The sequence below is a fragment of the Apaloderma vittatum genome, unplaced genomic scaffold (genome assembly GCF_000703405.1).
Source record: "Apaloderma vittatum isolate BGI_N311 unplaced genomic scaffold, ASM70340v1 scaffold26439, whole genome shotgun sequence".
NCBI classification, from domain to species: Eukaryota; Metazoa; Chordata; class Aves; order Trogoniformes; family Trogonidae; genus Apaloderma; species Apaloderma vittatum.
Genome location: NW_009735054.1, coordinates 1 through 16973, shown reverse-complemented (window position 1 = coordinate 16973; position 16973 = coordinate 1). Strand labels below are relative to the sequence as shown.

The 16973-nt window shown below is 44.0% G+C and overlaps 1 protein-coding gene across 1 annotated transcript in view; it reads right to left on the bottom strand.

Annotated features, from left to right (window-relative positions):
- The window catches only part of SLC37A3 (solute carrier family 37, member 3), an 18420-nt gene extending 4578 nt beyond the window's left edge, over nt 1-13842 (bottom strand). The window contains 11 exon segments of the mRNA XM_009876479.1: nt 1474-1575; nt 2744-2885; nt 5346-5527; nt 6589-6673; nt 7689-7785; nt 8415-8560; nt 9750-9833; nt 10346-10438; nt 12670-12784; nt 13289-13309; nt 13763-13842. Of these exon segments, the coding sequence (XP_009874781.1) occupies nt 1474-1575; nt 2744-2885; nt 5346-5527; nt 6589-6673; nt 7689-7785; nt 8415-8560; nt 9750-9833; nt 10346-10438; nt 12670-12784; nt 13289-13309; nt 13763-13842 (1147 nt within the window).
- Between the last annotated feature and the right edge of the window lie 3131 nt (nt 13843-16973).

Here is a 16973-nt window from a genome sequence, read left to right as displayed (position 1 = left end):
TAGGCTGGACTTGATGATCTCAGAGGTCTTTTCCAGCCTCAGCAATTCTGTGATTTGAACCACTCTTCCATTTGTTTTGAATTTCCCAAAGTCTTTTTTTTTTTAAATACAGAGATTGGATATGGAGGTAGCAATCCAGCAACTGCTTAAACTATGCTGCACAATAAAGTAAAAATAAATAAAACGCAAGCCACCCATATCCTCATACTGCGTACATGCAGCTGGTGTTCCACTACAGCGTCACTGCTTTTCACACAGTTTTCCCTGACACTGCGCTTCTAGACATCAGCTGAATTCCTTACTCATCCCTTCAAATGAAGGCCCTACACGTGGTCAAGTTGCCAGGCATAAGGCATGCTGCAGACCTCCCCACATATTCTCAGGCCATTACCACTCTTACATGCAACACACTATGAATGTGAAAAGGTTTTCCAGTCTGGCTGATGGAAATTTAATTCCTGCACTGGGGTAACTTTGTCTCATTTGTCTGAGCTTTCTGTATCTGGCTGGATAGAACTAAGCTAAGGCACTTGGACCTCTGGCTGCTCTGCTGTGTAGAATAAACTTCAAACTTTGTCAGCAATCATTCTGTATTCACTTCCACTTCACTTTCAAAAACAAGTTAGTACAAGAGCCTACAAAACTCCACCAAACCAAATCCTTGCTATTTAATGGCTACACCATTTCAGAAGCCAGCATACTTCTGAAAGGCACATCGTTTTGTTTGTGTCCAGCTCCGACAAGGATTTCTCTCTGCAGATCTTAAAGCGCTCTGTCACAGTGGCCTGTCTGTATTGCCACCTCATTTTGGAGGAAGACACAGAGAAGCAAAATGACATCCCAGTAAGGCAAAGCACTCTGGTACCACAGGATACCCTGTCTGAAGTCACAAAACCATTACCCTTAGAAGAGCTTTATAGATGTTACTTAAAAATGAGATCTGCCTGTCTCCTTATGTTCAGTTTCCCTGACAAACTCCTTTCAATAAGCAATCACCGAGAACTATATCTATTATAAAAGAGGCAGAAACTCTGCAATTTCATCACTTGCAGAAGCTTAAGTGGTGAAGAGCTTCTGCCTCTTTGCAGTGTACACATGCTCCAGCACATCTCTGTCCCCACGTTCTCTTTCCTCACTACAGGGATGCACCCGAGATTTCCTGCTCTGCCAGTTGTGGTGTGGATAGAAGGACAATCTCACTGCCAAAAATCTCACTGACACTAGAGAGGGATCAGTATCATAACTCACTAGTGCACGGAAATCCAACCACTCAGCTAATTCTTTTCCACCTCATTAACCAGAGAACAAGCTCCTTTCTGTGCAGCGCCACACTTCAGGCAAAACACACCAAAAGGCACCATCCTGATCCAGAAGCAGTTTCCATACCAGAAAACTTAATTAGAATTGGTTGTGTTCTGGTTCTAAGAAGTACCAAAGGAACCTCTTACTGCTGAGCTGCAAAAAGATACTCACGGCTGTATCCAAAAAGAGAGCCTACGGCAAAGAGCAGGCTGATTGCTAACACTGGGGCTCTCTTCTGTAGCACATCAGAAATCAAGCCCTGGATAGTCCCACCTGCAAAAAAATATAAATCATTGTCAGGCTCAGGATGCTAATGCCTTGAACAAAATGCATTTCACAGAGTGCAGTGGCCTCTTGCCTTCTCATTAATATGCATGCTGTCTAAAATCCTGAGAACTGTCTCCTGCCCTTGCTGCTCCAGACACAGAGACGACAGTCAACTGAAGTGGCTCAGATAAAGCAGGGAAAACTACTCATACTGCTTCCCCAGGAATTTATTACTTTTTTTTTTCTGGCACACAGCTAGCCAGTGCTCCTGCTTTCCTTTTCCTTCTCCTGTAAGAACATCACAACTGGATGTAAGCAAAGCTTAACATTGTGGCTGGTTTCTTCACCAGAAAGTGCAGGAAAAAGCAGTTCTTTTTCACAGCACACTGCGGCCTCACATATCCTACCGTCTTACCTATTAATTGCAACAAATGCCAATAGCTGCTAAAAATCACCTTATGTATCATCATTACCTCTGTAGGAACTGCTCTGGTGGTAAAAAATGGAATGCTGAGAAAATCTAATGCAGAAAAAACCACAGAGTCAAAAAACCTGACCCTGAATAGACAAAAACAAGGAAGTCTATTACTAGGGAAGCTAGCTGGACAAGGTAATAAAGCAAGAAAATGAGCACAGGAGAGTGGAAGTCTAAACACATATACAGTATGTTCTTTATTCTGAATGTACAGGGTCAGATTTTGCAGCCAGCAGAAACAAGTGCAATTACATTTTATTTCTGAACATAACACGGTTGTGCCTGCTCTGCTGAGACCCGCACCAAGATTGTTCTTAAAAATACAGAACTGAAGGGGCAGTACAGAACCCAGTAAGTCCAGATCTAAACGCTCCCTCACCGGTACCTGCCAGAAAGGAAGCAGCAAGCAGCAGGGATGTCATTTGGTACATGGTACATGGCCCCTGAAGGTAACGTTCAGAATATGATAGTGCCCTTTAAATTCATGTAAACTCTACACGGGGCTCACATACTCTGCGTTTTAGGAAAAAAAACAAACAACGAAAGAAAAAAGAAACAGTCAAGCAGTCACATACATAACCAGACCTTCCATACACTCATTACCGAGCTAGATCCCACTGTACAAGACTGCTCTGAGCTGCACTCGCTGTCTTTCATTTTCAAACCCTGCAGGAAGGTGTCATTCACTTGCTCACTCACCTATGATTCCTCCCACATCATACCAGATAGAGAGCTGGTCAGCTTCTGCTTCTTTCCATCCAAAGTTGTTGCTGAGGTAGAAAGGCAGCCAGAAAAAGAACGAGTAATTCACCAGCTTCAAGCAGGCATAGGCCAAAGAGTACTGGAACAAAGAGAGAACCAGCGAGCAGTGAGTACTTGAGAAATGCAAACAGTGTTTCTGCTTCTTCCCATAAAACTCTGTATCCAGCTAAAGCTTTCAGGGGCAAGTGCTTCTGCATTTCATGTAAGAAGGCAGTGTTATAAAAACTTAATGCTGAACATCAAAGGGAACCCAGGAATATAGAAATCATTCTCAACGAAGTTATTTTCTTCTTACTGCATGCAACGGGTTAAATCACTTTCAGTGTAATCTTGAGAGGAAATGACACGAGGTGTCAAAAAATGAAGGAAATTTAATTCACCTTCTGAAGAGAAAGGAGCCAAGCACGTGACATGAAACAAGTTTGAGATTTACTTGACCTACACATCATGCTGAGAAAAAAGGTACGTGAAGCAGTTCCTCTGTGCTATCGCTTGCTGCTCAGAAGGCTCATGTGCTTACAGCACCAGAAGAGAAAGTTTCATTCACAATCCCCAGGCAGGTGTTCCAGGACATGAGATGAAAGGTTTGGCCAAAGCTAAGCATGTGCTCCCTAACCCGACAGCTGAGACAACTCCTGCTTTTGGCGGCTGGGCTCGAGCTCTCCTTTAGAGCTTTTATGTGCGCGGTGCAAAGGTTTGCTCTCTGGGATTGCTGGCCCAGCACGCAGAGGGATGAGGCACACTATGCCAGTAAGGCCTCCTCATAGATGCTGATGGGGTAGTTCAAGGAGCCAATGTTTGAAGAGGTAAACAAAGATGAAGGCAGAAAAAACCCAACCTGTTAGAATCACAGCTTTTGAGACTGTATGTGTAAGTGTATGTGCACACTTGCCCTTGAATTTCAAAAAGGAGGTTCTTTTTATATACTAAATTCCACAGAATAATCTCTTCTGAAGTTAGATTATTTTAATAGATACATCCTATTTAGCTGTATTATTAACGGTTTTCACTCTTGCAGGACAAACTAATCTCCACCACACATGTAAGACACAGGGATGTTTGGTGGAGTTCTCCTGCCTCTCAGTGTGAAAAGTGCACAGTATGAAGCAGTAGTTGTTATAACGTGCTTAGAAACCATCTACCAGATTGTCTGAGTGATTAAACACCGAATTTCTAGAGGCTCGGGGGAAACTGTCTGTACTAACACTCTTCCAGCATATCATTTAGAGAGGAACTACAAGAAAAATATGTCAAATAAAGTCTTAGTAGAATCTTGACAGGGCTTTGGAGGTGCTCTCAGTATTCAGTCTCTCACTGATCTGACACAGTGTCCTGCTTTGGCTGGGCACTGATCTGACATCAGTTAAATCTCACAGATTCAGAGGTGTTCACATTGCTGGGTTAAAGCACAGAACATGTCCTCAAAATCCCAAGTACAGAAACAGCAACATCAGTTGCATAGCACCTCCCTGTGTTCCAGTCAACGAAAAAAAGTCACACATCAACTGAGGCAGCCTCCACCACTAAGAAATTTTGCCTAAAGATTCTTTGTACATCAGCCCTTTCTCAGCACCACCAAAACCCAGCCATAGCTCAAACGACATTTAGCTGTATTAGGAAAGAATTCCAGATGGGTATGCCTTCTTCTGCTGTCCCTCAGCCAAAGTCTTCACAACAGGACTGTGGTTGTCCAGCGCTCTAAACACTGACAATCTACTCACCCCTTCTAGATTTTGTGTAGCCTTAATCACAACAGCCAACCGCTTTACTCATTAAGGGAATCTGATGATACTGTCCACACAGTAGTTCTGCTTCACGATCAAACCCAAGCAGTTCACACTGCACCAACCACCCTGCCCCCTTTCTTGCACTGGTTCTAGTACTCAGGGCACGCATACCCCACTGACACAGAAAGTGAACACTGTTTTTTAATGACAGGTTAATTTTTCAGCTGAATCAAATCCACAAATTAGGCGATACTGCTGATGCAGGATTACAAATTCTCACACAAGGGATAGGATGAGGATATGTGGCAACTGCATCAGCAGGCCTTGTTTCCGGTTGTTGATCAAAAAAACCCGCCTACTTTGCCACACGTTACAACATGCTGATTAAGGCTTTTCAGGCCAGATTTCTGCTTGAAGGTGTGATGCTCAGCTAGCAGCCTTTAGACAGTGTAACACCCTTACCAAAAAAGCATCCTACAGTCACCAGTGCTCATGGCCTCCCTTCTAAATCCAGCAGCAAAAAGGGCAGGATCTCTGGTGCCCTTAGTTGGCTCATTACATGCACTCAATGAAGAAGGAGTGTGATGGGAAGAGCTACGTGCAACCATGTACCTGGTGGTATTGTAACTCCTGTGCAGAAGGGTGACAGTCTCAACCCCAGGGCTTGAACAGCACAGGAAGTCAGACATCAACAACTACAACACACGGTCATTAGATCGACAATGATGTCAACGAATGCTGACACAACACAAAAAGCCAGCTTTCCGTTTAACAGCGTAAGTCACATCTAACTGAAGAATCTATGTCCTCACCAGTACTACACCTGGAAGGCAACAAGCCTGGAAAAAGCCAATGGCCTTTGGCTGGTTGTCGTTGTCGCTTGCTTGAATCGAGTAATTCCGGTCATCATCATCTGCATCATCGTTGCCCATTAAAGGTCTGTTGGCATCTTCCTCCACGCTGCCGTCTTCATCTGCTCCAAGCTCAGGGAGGCCTAAGTTTTACAAGGGATATGCAACAGGAAAAACGGACCACAGCCTGCTCACCCTCTTCCCCACTCTAAAGCTATGCTCTCTTCTTTTAAGCAATTCTCCCTTCTAGCAATTCCCTCGCTCTCCCATACCTCCATCCTCCTTTGGCTTAGAAACTCTTCTAGATGGTGTTCTGCAGTGTCGCCAGTTTCTACCCTTTGTCTTCTAGCACTCTTGAAAGGATTCTGCCTGATTCTGGCGCCGGCTTTGTCTGTTCTGAGTGTCTGGCCATTAGTTGGAAGACACAACAAATTAGTGCATTTCACCCCTTATTTAATAGTTGGGATCCTCGGACCTGGCTGCTGGGTGCCACCTCCCTCGAGCGGGGAGGCCGAGTGTACCTGCAGCGACTCAGAGAGCTGCTGCCCACTGACACCTCCGCCGGGCCCGAAACCCTAGGAACTGCACTGCGCTTGCTGGGCTGCCGAGCACTCTTTAGGGTGGCTTTAGTGCTACCAACTTTATAGCCTTTGTGGGCGCTTCAGTCACCTCCTCCACAGCCCTGCCAAAGCCCGGAAGTTCTTTTGTTTTCCTGTTACACTTTGGCTTGCCTACTGTCTTCTCAGAGAAGGACCATATCCGACCTGAGAGCTATTTAACTGGCTGTGGGAGACCTGCAGACAAAAAGTACTTTTCCTTTCCACTGCACAGTTACAGCTTGCCACAGTTTTCCCCTACAATAGCCAGTTATCAATTTGTCTACTGTTTCTTTAAAACATACTGATTTTCCAGGGAAAGAAAAACTGATAATTAGGCACCTCCTAACAGAGATGTTAGAGCCAGCCTGGTTTATTTTGCTTTTTAAACCATCCAGACCCTATACATGTGACGCACAGTGGTATTTAGTGTGATCTTGGCAAGTAAAGCATTTACTCCATTAAAGACACTACAAAGTGCAACACTATTTTATAAAACCCCTGAGGATAAGTGCTGTCAGAATGAGCAGTACTTTTAGTACTGCACAGACATCTGCAGAACTGCTTTCCATGAAAAGACTGGGATGCTACAGCTCTCTTCTACTTACCCACTTCCTTCGGTGATGTCAGGAGCCCAAAGAAGACAACGACTCCTCCAGCAAACTGTACTGAGGCAGTCACCAAGAAAGCATACTGAAGATAAAGAAATGAAAGATTTTTTTTAAATCACTTTCAGTCACACAGGCCGCCCTAATGAGGGTTTCTTTATATTCCAACCTTGTCAGAGAGTAAATACACATAGAAAAACACAGACCACGTCCATAAAACTTGGAAAAAAGTTATTTCTGCTTCTCCTGAACAGATTCAGTTCTACCTACGCTGACAGACCACAGTGAAACAGCTGGTTTAGTGCACTGAGGTGACAGCAGTGAGGGAGGAGCTCATCCAACGCAGCCACAGATCCAGCTGTATTAGAAGAAACTGTTCAAAGACCAAATGCAGACCAGGCTGCTCAGGGCTTTGCTCAGTCAACTCTTGAAACCCTCCAAAGACAGATCCTCCAGGCTCTGGGCTCTTGTTTCAACATTTAACTAACTTGATAGTGAAATAGTTTTCCAAACACCCAGTTGGAAGCATCCCTACTTCACTTTATACTCTCTGCTTTTTAGCGCTCTCGCCATGCAGCCCAGGAAAGAGCCTGGCTCTGATTTCTCAACAATCTTCTCACAGGCTTTGAAAGGCTGCTGTTTGGTGTCCTAAGCCTCCTCATCTCCAGAGCAACAAGCCCAGCTCAGCTGGCCTGTCCTCACAGGCCACATATTGCAAAACGCGCTGGTTCACTTGCATGCCCTGTATTCGACCACCTGCCAGCCGCACGAGAGCAACGCAGCGCTGTGATGTCAACAGCGGTGATCTAGGTTAGTGAGAACCTTTGATGCATGACTGAAGAGCACTTTAAGCCACCCATATCAGGAGAGAATGTACTATGATACTCTCCAATAACATCACACTCATTTACAGAGAAGTCTCAGGCTCATTTCTTCCAACCAGGGAAGGTTAAGAAAGGAATACTCATTGTGTTCTGCCTACAGCAGAATTCAGGAAGATGAAACTGGACACTCTGAGCCTGTTATCTCTCAGAGATGGGCTAAGAAACCAGTCTCTCCTAACCAGCAGCCCAAGCTCGAAGCCAGACATCAGTACCTACCTCATAGCCATATTTAAGAACACAGGAGGCAAGGAACGCTCCAAGGATATTTCCCACAGATGCACAGGCACTCCAGAGTCCAAACACAAAACCTCTCCTGCAGAAGTGGAAGGAAATTTGGAAAAGGCAATGGGGAGAGAGGTACCATGAGGAGCAAGACAAAGATATAACATTCAGGTGAGGTTTAACTTACAAATAAAGTTATAGCATTCTCTCAGTCCGCTTTAAAGGGAGCCAAAGATCACTTAAAACACAGAAAAACTTCGGGGTACCAAATGTTCCATCCTCAGACACTTGTATTGCAGCAGAGATGAACCAGCAACGACAAGGTTACAAGCTATGGCTAGAGATCATCTGCAAGACCCCAAAATAAGAGTTGAACCTACAATGAGTCAATTCCATGACAGCAAATAAACAGAAACAGGTTTTCTAGTGGCACTGAAATTCAGATTTAGCCACTCTGCACTATGGCATTTTGGAAGTTTGAACCTGTGCCTTTAACACACAATTGTGTTCACATCAGGCTGCTCTGTGGCTCCAGAAAAAAAAAGCAAGGAAAAAAACCCCAAACCAATGATATAATAGTAACAAGTGAGGCATATTTCATCCCATGTAACTTTAACTTTAATTCTGACCTAACGGTTGGCCTTTCTGGTTTGAGACATTCAGCTCAATCTGCTACTCAGCAGGACAGCTCAGTGAGTCACTGAAGAAAATTCAACTTACCCAGCTTTTCCAAACCAATTGCCCATGACAGCAACCACACAAGGCCAACCCGTGGACTGCAGCAATCCATTCACCACCCATAGACAGCAGTAGAACCACTTGTCGTAGAAATGCAACCATTCTGTGAGTGTGCCAAAGAAGAATACCTGGAAAGGAGAGGGGAGAAAAAAATTAAAAATACAAAGAAGAACCCCTGAAGTTACCACTGAAAGGCAGGCAGGAGTGGTGTCCTAAAAAAGAAATAACATTTCGGGGAGAAGGTCCCTCGCAGGGTTCAGGCCAGAGCCAAGCCTGGCATTGTCTAACAAACCGCTGAGAGCAAACAGCACCCTCTGCTGAGCCAGCACAGGACTGACCCTGGGGCCCAGACAACTCCAGAGACAAATGTTCTGTCACAGCACTTCCACTCCAAAAGACTTTCATCTTCGTAAAGAGCACAGTTATGAGAGGAGAAGAAAGAGACAAATACTTTCAGCAACACCACTAAAAATACAGAAGCCTCTTGGTCTGCTGTCTCTGAATCCACGAGGCTCTATGCAAACATAAAACCCCCAGCAGTCATTTATCTTACCAAAATGTAACATGAATACTACAGCCAGGTCTCAAATTACTAAGAACCCTAACCCAAACCAGCCAAAACAAATACACTTTGTGACACGCTGTGATTGATGCATGTTTGTGGCCGTGTGTTAGCAGAACACAACAGGCCACAGTGGGGTTTGGAGCCACTGGGTAAATCAAAAGTGCTCCACATATTTTACCACTACTTTAATAACCAGAAAACCACAATGAGATAAAACTGATTCACACTTTCCTGCAGTGGCTTGAACCTGAAGAACTCTTTTGTTTTACGTGGGCTTCTTTTTTGACACACGTCCTCCCAGCAATTACGAAACAAGTAAATGAATGCTCGGTATTGTTAGCGTGTCCTTTAAAGAAGGGAGCAGGCTGGCTTTGGAAGCAAAAGCCTTGATGACAACGTGCGTGGGCTGGGAGAACAGTTATAATACAAAACAGTCCCCAAAAGTCCAAACACACCATTCTTGAACAAAAGCCGTTCATCAAGTCTCTAGACAGTGCCTCGAACTTAGGAATTTCCTTCTGACACAGTATCCATAAATAGATACTTCAGGAAGAGGTGCGTCATCCGCTGTAGCTCTGTGCTTTAGACAATAAGTGCATCCAGGATGAAGTTTTTACACATAGACTTTGAGATCATTGAGGTGCAGCTACAGCTCACTGGCAGATTGACAGAGCCTCTTCTCCCTTAAAGCAAAACCCTATCCAGAAACCCTAAGAGAGATTTCTAAATCATACTGCTGTATTCGGACTTACCACCAGAGCAGAGGAACACATGCCAAAAGACAAAACCCAGCGCAAATTCAGGCGATCCCCAACTATGCCGCTGACAAAGAGACCCTAAGAACAAAAAAGCAGCATTAAATAAAGACACAAGGTTTGCATCTCTTATCTGCAAAAATTATAATGATGTAGAAGGGTCAAGCTGATCCAAACATTGCTATTATACCAACTTAGAGTTTGATTCTAACCACTTCTTCTGCCAGCAAAGAAACCCTGCTCATAGTTGTTGGTTTTTTACTTTATTTTTAAAAGCATCAGCTGAGAACTCTTGGAGAGATAAAACTAGCCATCCTACCCACTGGTGACAAGGGCTTGAAAAATTCTGAAGTGACGGTAATTCTCTTGCATTTGTTAACAATCATCTTCATGTTGTTGACAAACATGAGCAGAACTAACAGAAACTGAAGGAAAAAAACAACAACAAAAAATCTGCTCCTGAACTAAGCTTTTTTGACTGCATTAGTGCTAGGCCACTCCAAGAAGATCCTGTTCATCCCCTCCAGATATAGGTGTGATTATCCCAGTAAGATTCAACTGAAGTTTAGCAGCTTTGGCTTAGTTTTACTCACCACAGCATACGAAAACAAAAAGACAGTGTCCAACGTCCCCAAAAAGAGAGTTGCTTCTTCTGCGTTTGGAAATAAATGGCTGCTGTTCCAGAGCTACAGAGAGAGAATTTCAACAGGTAAACAGGGAGAGGCACAGCTTATTCTATTCTATTTCAATGGAAACCCCAACTCCAAAGCAGAACAGCATCTGGCTCCAGAAATCTCCCATTCCTCCAACATTTTATTATCAAATCCATTTTGGGATTATCTACTGCAGAAAATATCCTCTGCCACATCATTCCACTTCTAAGGGACAAGAGAGCAAACCAGAAGTGAGAAATACTCGTTCCACCTCAATCAAGACAAGTGACTGGCAAAACAAACCCTACTTCTAACAAGCATGCAACTGTTAGATAGTTTCATACACAGAATTACTGAGGAGTATCTTAATGAATAATACAATAAAGGCATATTCTGTTTTATGTGCAGTGTCTCTTCCGTGCTTATCTTGCTGTCTTCACTAAATGCATAATTCCCTTCAAGTATTTGTGGCAGAAACCGTAATAAGAAATGACAGACTACAAACAAAAAAGAATGAACAAAGGAAGAACAAGGGGAAGAAATAGACTAGTTGGAAACTATTTTACGATGAACTCCAGTCACTAATGGTATTTTTTATGCTTACCCTGAGTTTCATTTTACTTTCAGTATGAACAAATTTTTAAAAAAGGAAAAAGACTCAATTGTCTCCAAAATACGATTAACAACATTAGCTGAAAATAGCAAGCTTTGAGAATGACTTGAAGAACGAATAAAGTTAATCAGGACAAAGTTTTATTCCCTCCCTGCCATGCCCCCATCAGAAAACAAATAAATGCAACTGAAACCTGACTTATGGATGTGCCTCATTCAAATATCCTGAGTTTTAGTTTGATTCTGCCTCTCCAGAAAAGCATCCTGTACAGACTACGCTAATTACACATCCGCTTAGTTTAAAAGATGCAACATTGGTAAGGCATATCAACATAGCTTCTGCTTAAGTCTCATGAGTCCAAGAAAACTAATAAATCTCTGGAAAAATAAAGTTTGCCAGTTGGGGCCACCAATACCTACTTATACCAGTAGCTTCCAACTATTAACCAGTGATTTCTGGAGGTCCACAGCTATTAGGAGTCTTAGAAAGATAAGAGAATGAAATCTCTTGTCATTAGGCTTAAATTCATTAAACAAGCTCTACAGAGTTGATGGATCTTTGAAGGCTGAGAAGTATAGTTGTCCTAATAAAATCATGCTAGTGCCTACTGACAAAACAATTGCAAAATGTCTTGTTATTCTTTAAAAAATATTTTAAAGTATAAAAATGAAGAACAATTACAGTTAAAAATATATACTGAAGTTCAAAACCAACAGCACATAAGCGACTTCTCTATTCATGCCCTTAATTTGTTCTATCAGTTTCTTAAAACACACTTTGTTGTTAACAGACATAATCTCAATTGATACCAAAAGGATCATTTTGGCCATTTTTTCATACCCCAGTCAAATATGCAGATAACCAATGATTTCTAACGGAGACAGCATGTGACTCACTGATTGGGAACTCCCTGCTCTGACAGATCTCATGGCCTGCAATCACACTGTCAGTGTATGATTTCTTCCACTTCTTAAAAGCATCAGGACAAGCCACTGCTAAAAACAAGCATGTCCCTAAAAAGACTTAGGTGCCAGCAGGTAGGGCTTGCATTCCCATTTTTAAGGTGCAAGCCATATAAATCTTTTCTGCAAGCAAACAGTGCCAAAACTCCCACTCCTCTCATTGTAGCTAGGATCTGGTAGACCGGGGTGCTGGACATTCAAGCCTTTTTGGAAATCAGACCGTTCAGATGCAAGACAAAATGCCATTCTTCGATATCACCTTAGGATAAGCAGCCAGCACTTTCAGGTGTCTTCGGCTACCCTTTAGCAGGGTGGCAGCAGCAGCATCACTACAGAGAAAGCTACAGTCATGGTTTTATAGAGATCTCTGTCAGCCCATTAACTGCCCTCATTTACTGCCCCTGACACTTCAGAGGTAGGGTCCCTCTTCCCTCCTCCTCTTCCACCTCTGTGCTGCTGGCTACCAGAGAAACTCTCCTGGAATCCCTATTTACATTAGAACACTGTAAGTTCTTGAGAAGTTTTTCTTGAGGGACAAGCCACAATTCACATACCTGAAGGAGGTGACTGCTCACATTCTGAGAAGTGTCCCTGATGGACACTTCAAGGGGCCTCTGCAGCACCACCAGCTCAAAATACTGGAAGTTACTTGACTTTCCTTGCACTTTGCCCATCCCTTGTGTCCTTACCTCATATGGCCGGAGCTCAGGGGCCGTGCTGTTAAGGCACGAGGGAGTCCATTGGCTGGAAATGCTGACTTTGACGTTACTGAATGTCTTCCTGGAAGCATGGAGCAGCGAATAACTGCCAGAAAATACACAAGCACAAGTTGGTCAAATCTTCTTTGCAGGTCAAGTGAGTAAGCGTGTGACTAAACACGTTGTCTAAGCAGACAGCATAGCAGAGGACTGGCACTTTTGGAGACAGTCTTCAGCACTGGGAACTCCCACATTATATAGAGACGCACTGATTTTAGCGGGGAGTTGTTAAACAGGGTCTTGACAGGAAAGGATCTCTTTTTTTTCGTAAGGAGGTGACTGTGTGACAATAATTAGGTTCCTCAGGGGAAAACCAAACCAAAACAAAACAAAGACACACACAAATAAAGAGAAAAAAAGAAGATGCACTCATCTGGCTAACTACCATTACAAGTGCTCTTTCCGGAGACAGATTAGGCTTCAGCAGCTGTATTGCTGTGAAGATCAAAGGATATTAGCACGACAAAGTCCGTATTGAGAGGCAGTAGGGTATTCCAGCTGCTGTCTGCTGGTGTAACAGACAAGCTTTCAACAAACAAATCCAGCAGACCTTCAGATATGAAGCAGGAACCTCCCTGTTCTAGAGGCCTGTCCACTCTCTACAGGCAGCACTTTTGGGAAGGAAGAAGGCCTCAGAAGCAACGACAGTACGATCCATCAGTCAGAACAGGCAATAGAGTTCTGAGCATCAGAGTTTGCTTCCTTCCTCGTTTCAGCTAGTTCCTCCCCACACCCGCTCACATTCACCCTTACACAACAGATCACTGCGGGCTTGGCACAGTCAGTCTCACCTTTGGTGTAAGCCCTGTTTGTGGCCGGATTCTCCAGGGGCACAGCACACTTAGCTCCGCTACTGCAGGACTGGTTTGTACTACCAGCTTTCACTTTTGTTTCTGAGGCTTACAGCCAAAGGTTAAGGCTATTTCCCTACTTTCACTCTCCTTCTCTGGACATGCTCTCACCTCCCCAAATTCAGCAAGATGAAAACTTCTCTGTGCAGAGATACACTCAGCCTACCTGTAACACAACAATATGATGGTGGGTGCAATGGGACACAAGGCCTCCGTTTGCAGGCTGCCTTCGCAAGCTTCCAGGCAAAGCCATTCTCCTGGCAGTCCTAGCCCTGCTCTGTCCCTTGGCCACAAAGGCTGGATGGTGCTTAGGTCATTTTTCTTCTCACTTGAACAGAAGGACGAGAAAAAAATACTTCAGTTAAAACACATGTATAAAATACAGCCATGTTCCCCAAACAGCTGGAATTCAGCTGCTCCTTCCCAATCTGTTTTGCATCGCTACCCATCTCATCAGCTGTACACTCATTTGCACCTCCTATGTCAAAAAATGTCTTTACTCCCATTCTCCCAGTACCCTCATGGTTATCCTCGAACTCACTACTATTTTATTTTTTTTTGTTCACCTCCAATCAGATGTCTCTTCAATGCCCATCACCAAAGGACTTCCCCCAGGACCTACCAACTTCCAGTGTAACCATGTTAAAGACCGTTCAGCACCTTTCACATACACAACGCACTGCAGCATGGTCATACACAAACCAACTTGCTGCTGCTGCCTGACTGGCTATAGACCAAGTCAAGAGAGGAGCATTTGGCTACTGGTGGGAAATGGTTTTGGATCTAATTGTCTCTTTAAGATATTGTTGAAAGAATAGCCCCAAGAGTGGACTTGCACAGCTGGAAAAAGGAAAGTAACTGTGAGGACAGTGCTGAAATCCAACAGTGAGACTCTCTGCCTATTCGCTCTCAAGCCCAACATCACAGCTCCACCTGTCACCAACTCATTAGTACAGCACGTGTCAAGTCACACCTTCCCGTCCCTACCTGTAGGGCATGGGTGACACCTGCCTAAACTTCTAGATACCAGATACTATGAGCACCGAGAAAAGGCTAGGACAGGGACAGTTTCTAAGTGCTGGCTCATGTCACACAACTCCACTCCTTCAGCGGTGCCGGCGCAAGGTGGTGAACCTCTCTCCATGCCTCTGTTTTGTTTCCGTGGCAGAGATCTTTTCAGACAGATTTCCCTGCTGCAGCTCACAAAGCAGCTATGCAAATGCTTGCATGTGTGCAAAAGAGCACGCGGAGCAGAGAAAGATACGCTGTACCCTGACGTTGGTGACAAAGGCAGAACCTGATTCCTCTCACGTCAGCTGGCTTAAGAGAGCCAGACGAATCAGTTGGTGTGAACTGCATTTGCAGAAGACACTCGGATGCCACGTACATTCTGAATGCTGAGGAGAGGCAAAATAACACACCATCCCTGTTCCCCTAAAGAATTAGAGCTGAAATTAAGTTGAACAGAGTGCCTCTGTGTTTTTTCATACCTGTTGGTACTTTTTGCAATGATTTGTAAGTCTGACAGGAGACTTTCCAAGTTCAGTTTCATAACCTCATTTGGAGAAATTAAAAGTCATTGCCCAAACTCCCTCTTATCCAAATTTCTGCTGCTGAAAAAACCTGTATTTCACAGAGATTTCTCCTCTTCTTTCTAATAATTTTTAAAGCTTTCATCAAGACAACTTTCACTGCAAGAAGTCTTCCTTTCCTGTTCTCTCAATGATGATGCATGCCTGACTGACACACAGACACCAGCTACTATGGGACACGTTAACCACCACGGAAACCAAAGCCACATCTGACCTCCAAAGGAAAGCATGGCATGGAGATCCTCTGAGTAATAGCGACCCAGCTGTTACACCTCTGAGATACTTGAGTCACGTTTATCCTACCCCACGCTTGGGAAGCCTCCATTCTCATCCAGGACAAATGCAACAAGTCTGTACAAGATCTGAGACCGTCTGCATCCACGCAGCCCAGGTGGAGCCGAGTCACGCTCCTATCCCGACAGCTAGGACAGCCAGCCCAGGTCTGGCAGCACCTTCTCGTAGGGATGTGCTTTCAGGCTGGTTGGGTTCATGCAGAGGGGAAAAAAGGAAAAAAAATCACCTACAGTAGTAGCTGTGGGAAGGCAAGGCTAAGCCTGGAAGAGGCATCTTCACATGTAGTCTTGAAACTACATCCACTTAAGGTCCCAGACCACTTCTCCACATCAATGAAGAAAACTCAGCATCTACACAAGCATCACACAGTGCTGCTCCCTTTCAGGCAGCAGCAAAGCCTCTCAGGGGCGTCCCCCACCCAAGCTGTGTGAAGAAGAGAAAGGAATCCAAGGCTTTCCAGTTTCCCAGGACTGCAGTCCTTACTGCCTGTGAACCATGCATTCTTCTTCCTTGCCTCTCGCCCACCCCTGCCACCAGGCAACAGCAGATCAGGGAGCTCCCCCCCAGGAAAGCAAAACACCGCAGCTTGCGCAATGCTGTGGGAAAAGTTCCTTCCTCCCGTAATCAGTTCACAGCCCAAAGCACGAGATTTACTATTCGCTTCATGTCAACACATGCAAATATAGATCTTATTTGTCCAAGATACCGAGTCTTTTTAAAGCTAAGTCCTGGCTTTGACCTTAAAGTCACCTATTTTTTAATAGCATTTGCTGCTGAAACTATCAGTGCCTCAGAGCTTTTTCAGTCGCAGCTGACTTTCCAGAAGACGACTTTCTGGCACAGGATGAGGCTTTTTAACTTATTTACAGTGCAGAGATGAGAGATTTTTGTTTCCCCACCACCTTTTTTTTATTTATTCTTCCTTTTTATATTAAAAACTAGCATTCTTCCTGGTCTAGAAGAGTATGCAACCAGGAGTTTACCTTCACAAATTAATCTTCTAATTATTCTGAGAATACCACATCAAATTTGTAGTAGATGGGGGGAGCAAAAAATAAAAGACCGGAAAAACCGCACAACTCAAGGCAGAGAAGCACAAGCCTTTGAGAAAGGAAAGGGTGTTTGACTGCTTTGGCTGCTTGTTTAGCGCTATTTACCTTCAGCTGGCTTCTATTTCCAAGCAACTTTTGTTAAGGTCTCTGCGTTCTCCCTTAACCCTCAGAATAAGACACCGTAAGTTCAAAATAAACTTCTGTAAGGCCCCACTGCCGGCAGGGAAGACCAGAATTGACTTTGTGCAAAACTAAGGATTTTAAATAAATGAATGAATGAATAAACGAATAAACAAACAAACAAACAAATAAATAAAGCCACCACCACCCAAAAAAACCCCAAATCCATTCTTTTATGTTATTTTTCCAAACAGATGGAGGAAAAGAGGCATGAACCTAGAGAGGGCCCTTCACACCCACCACACGCCCATCCCCCGAGAGCAAAC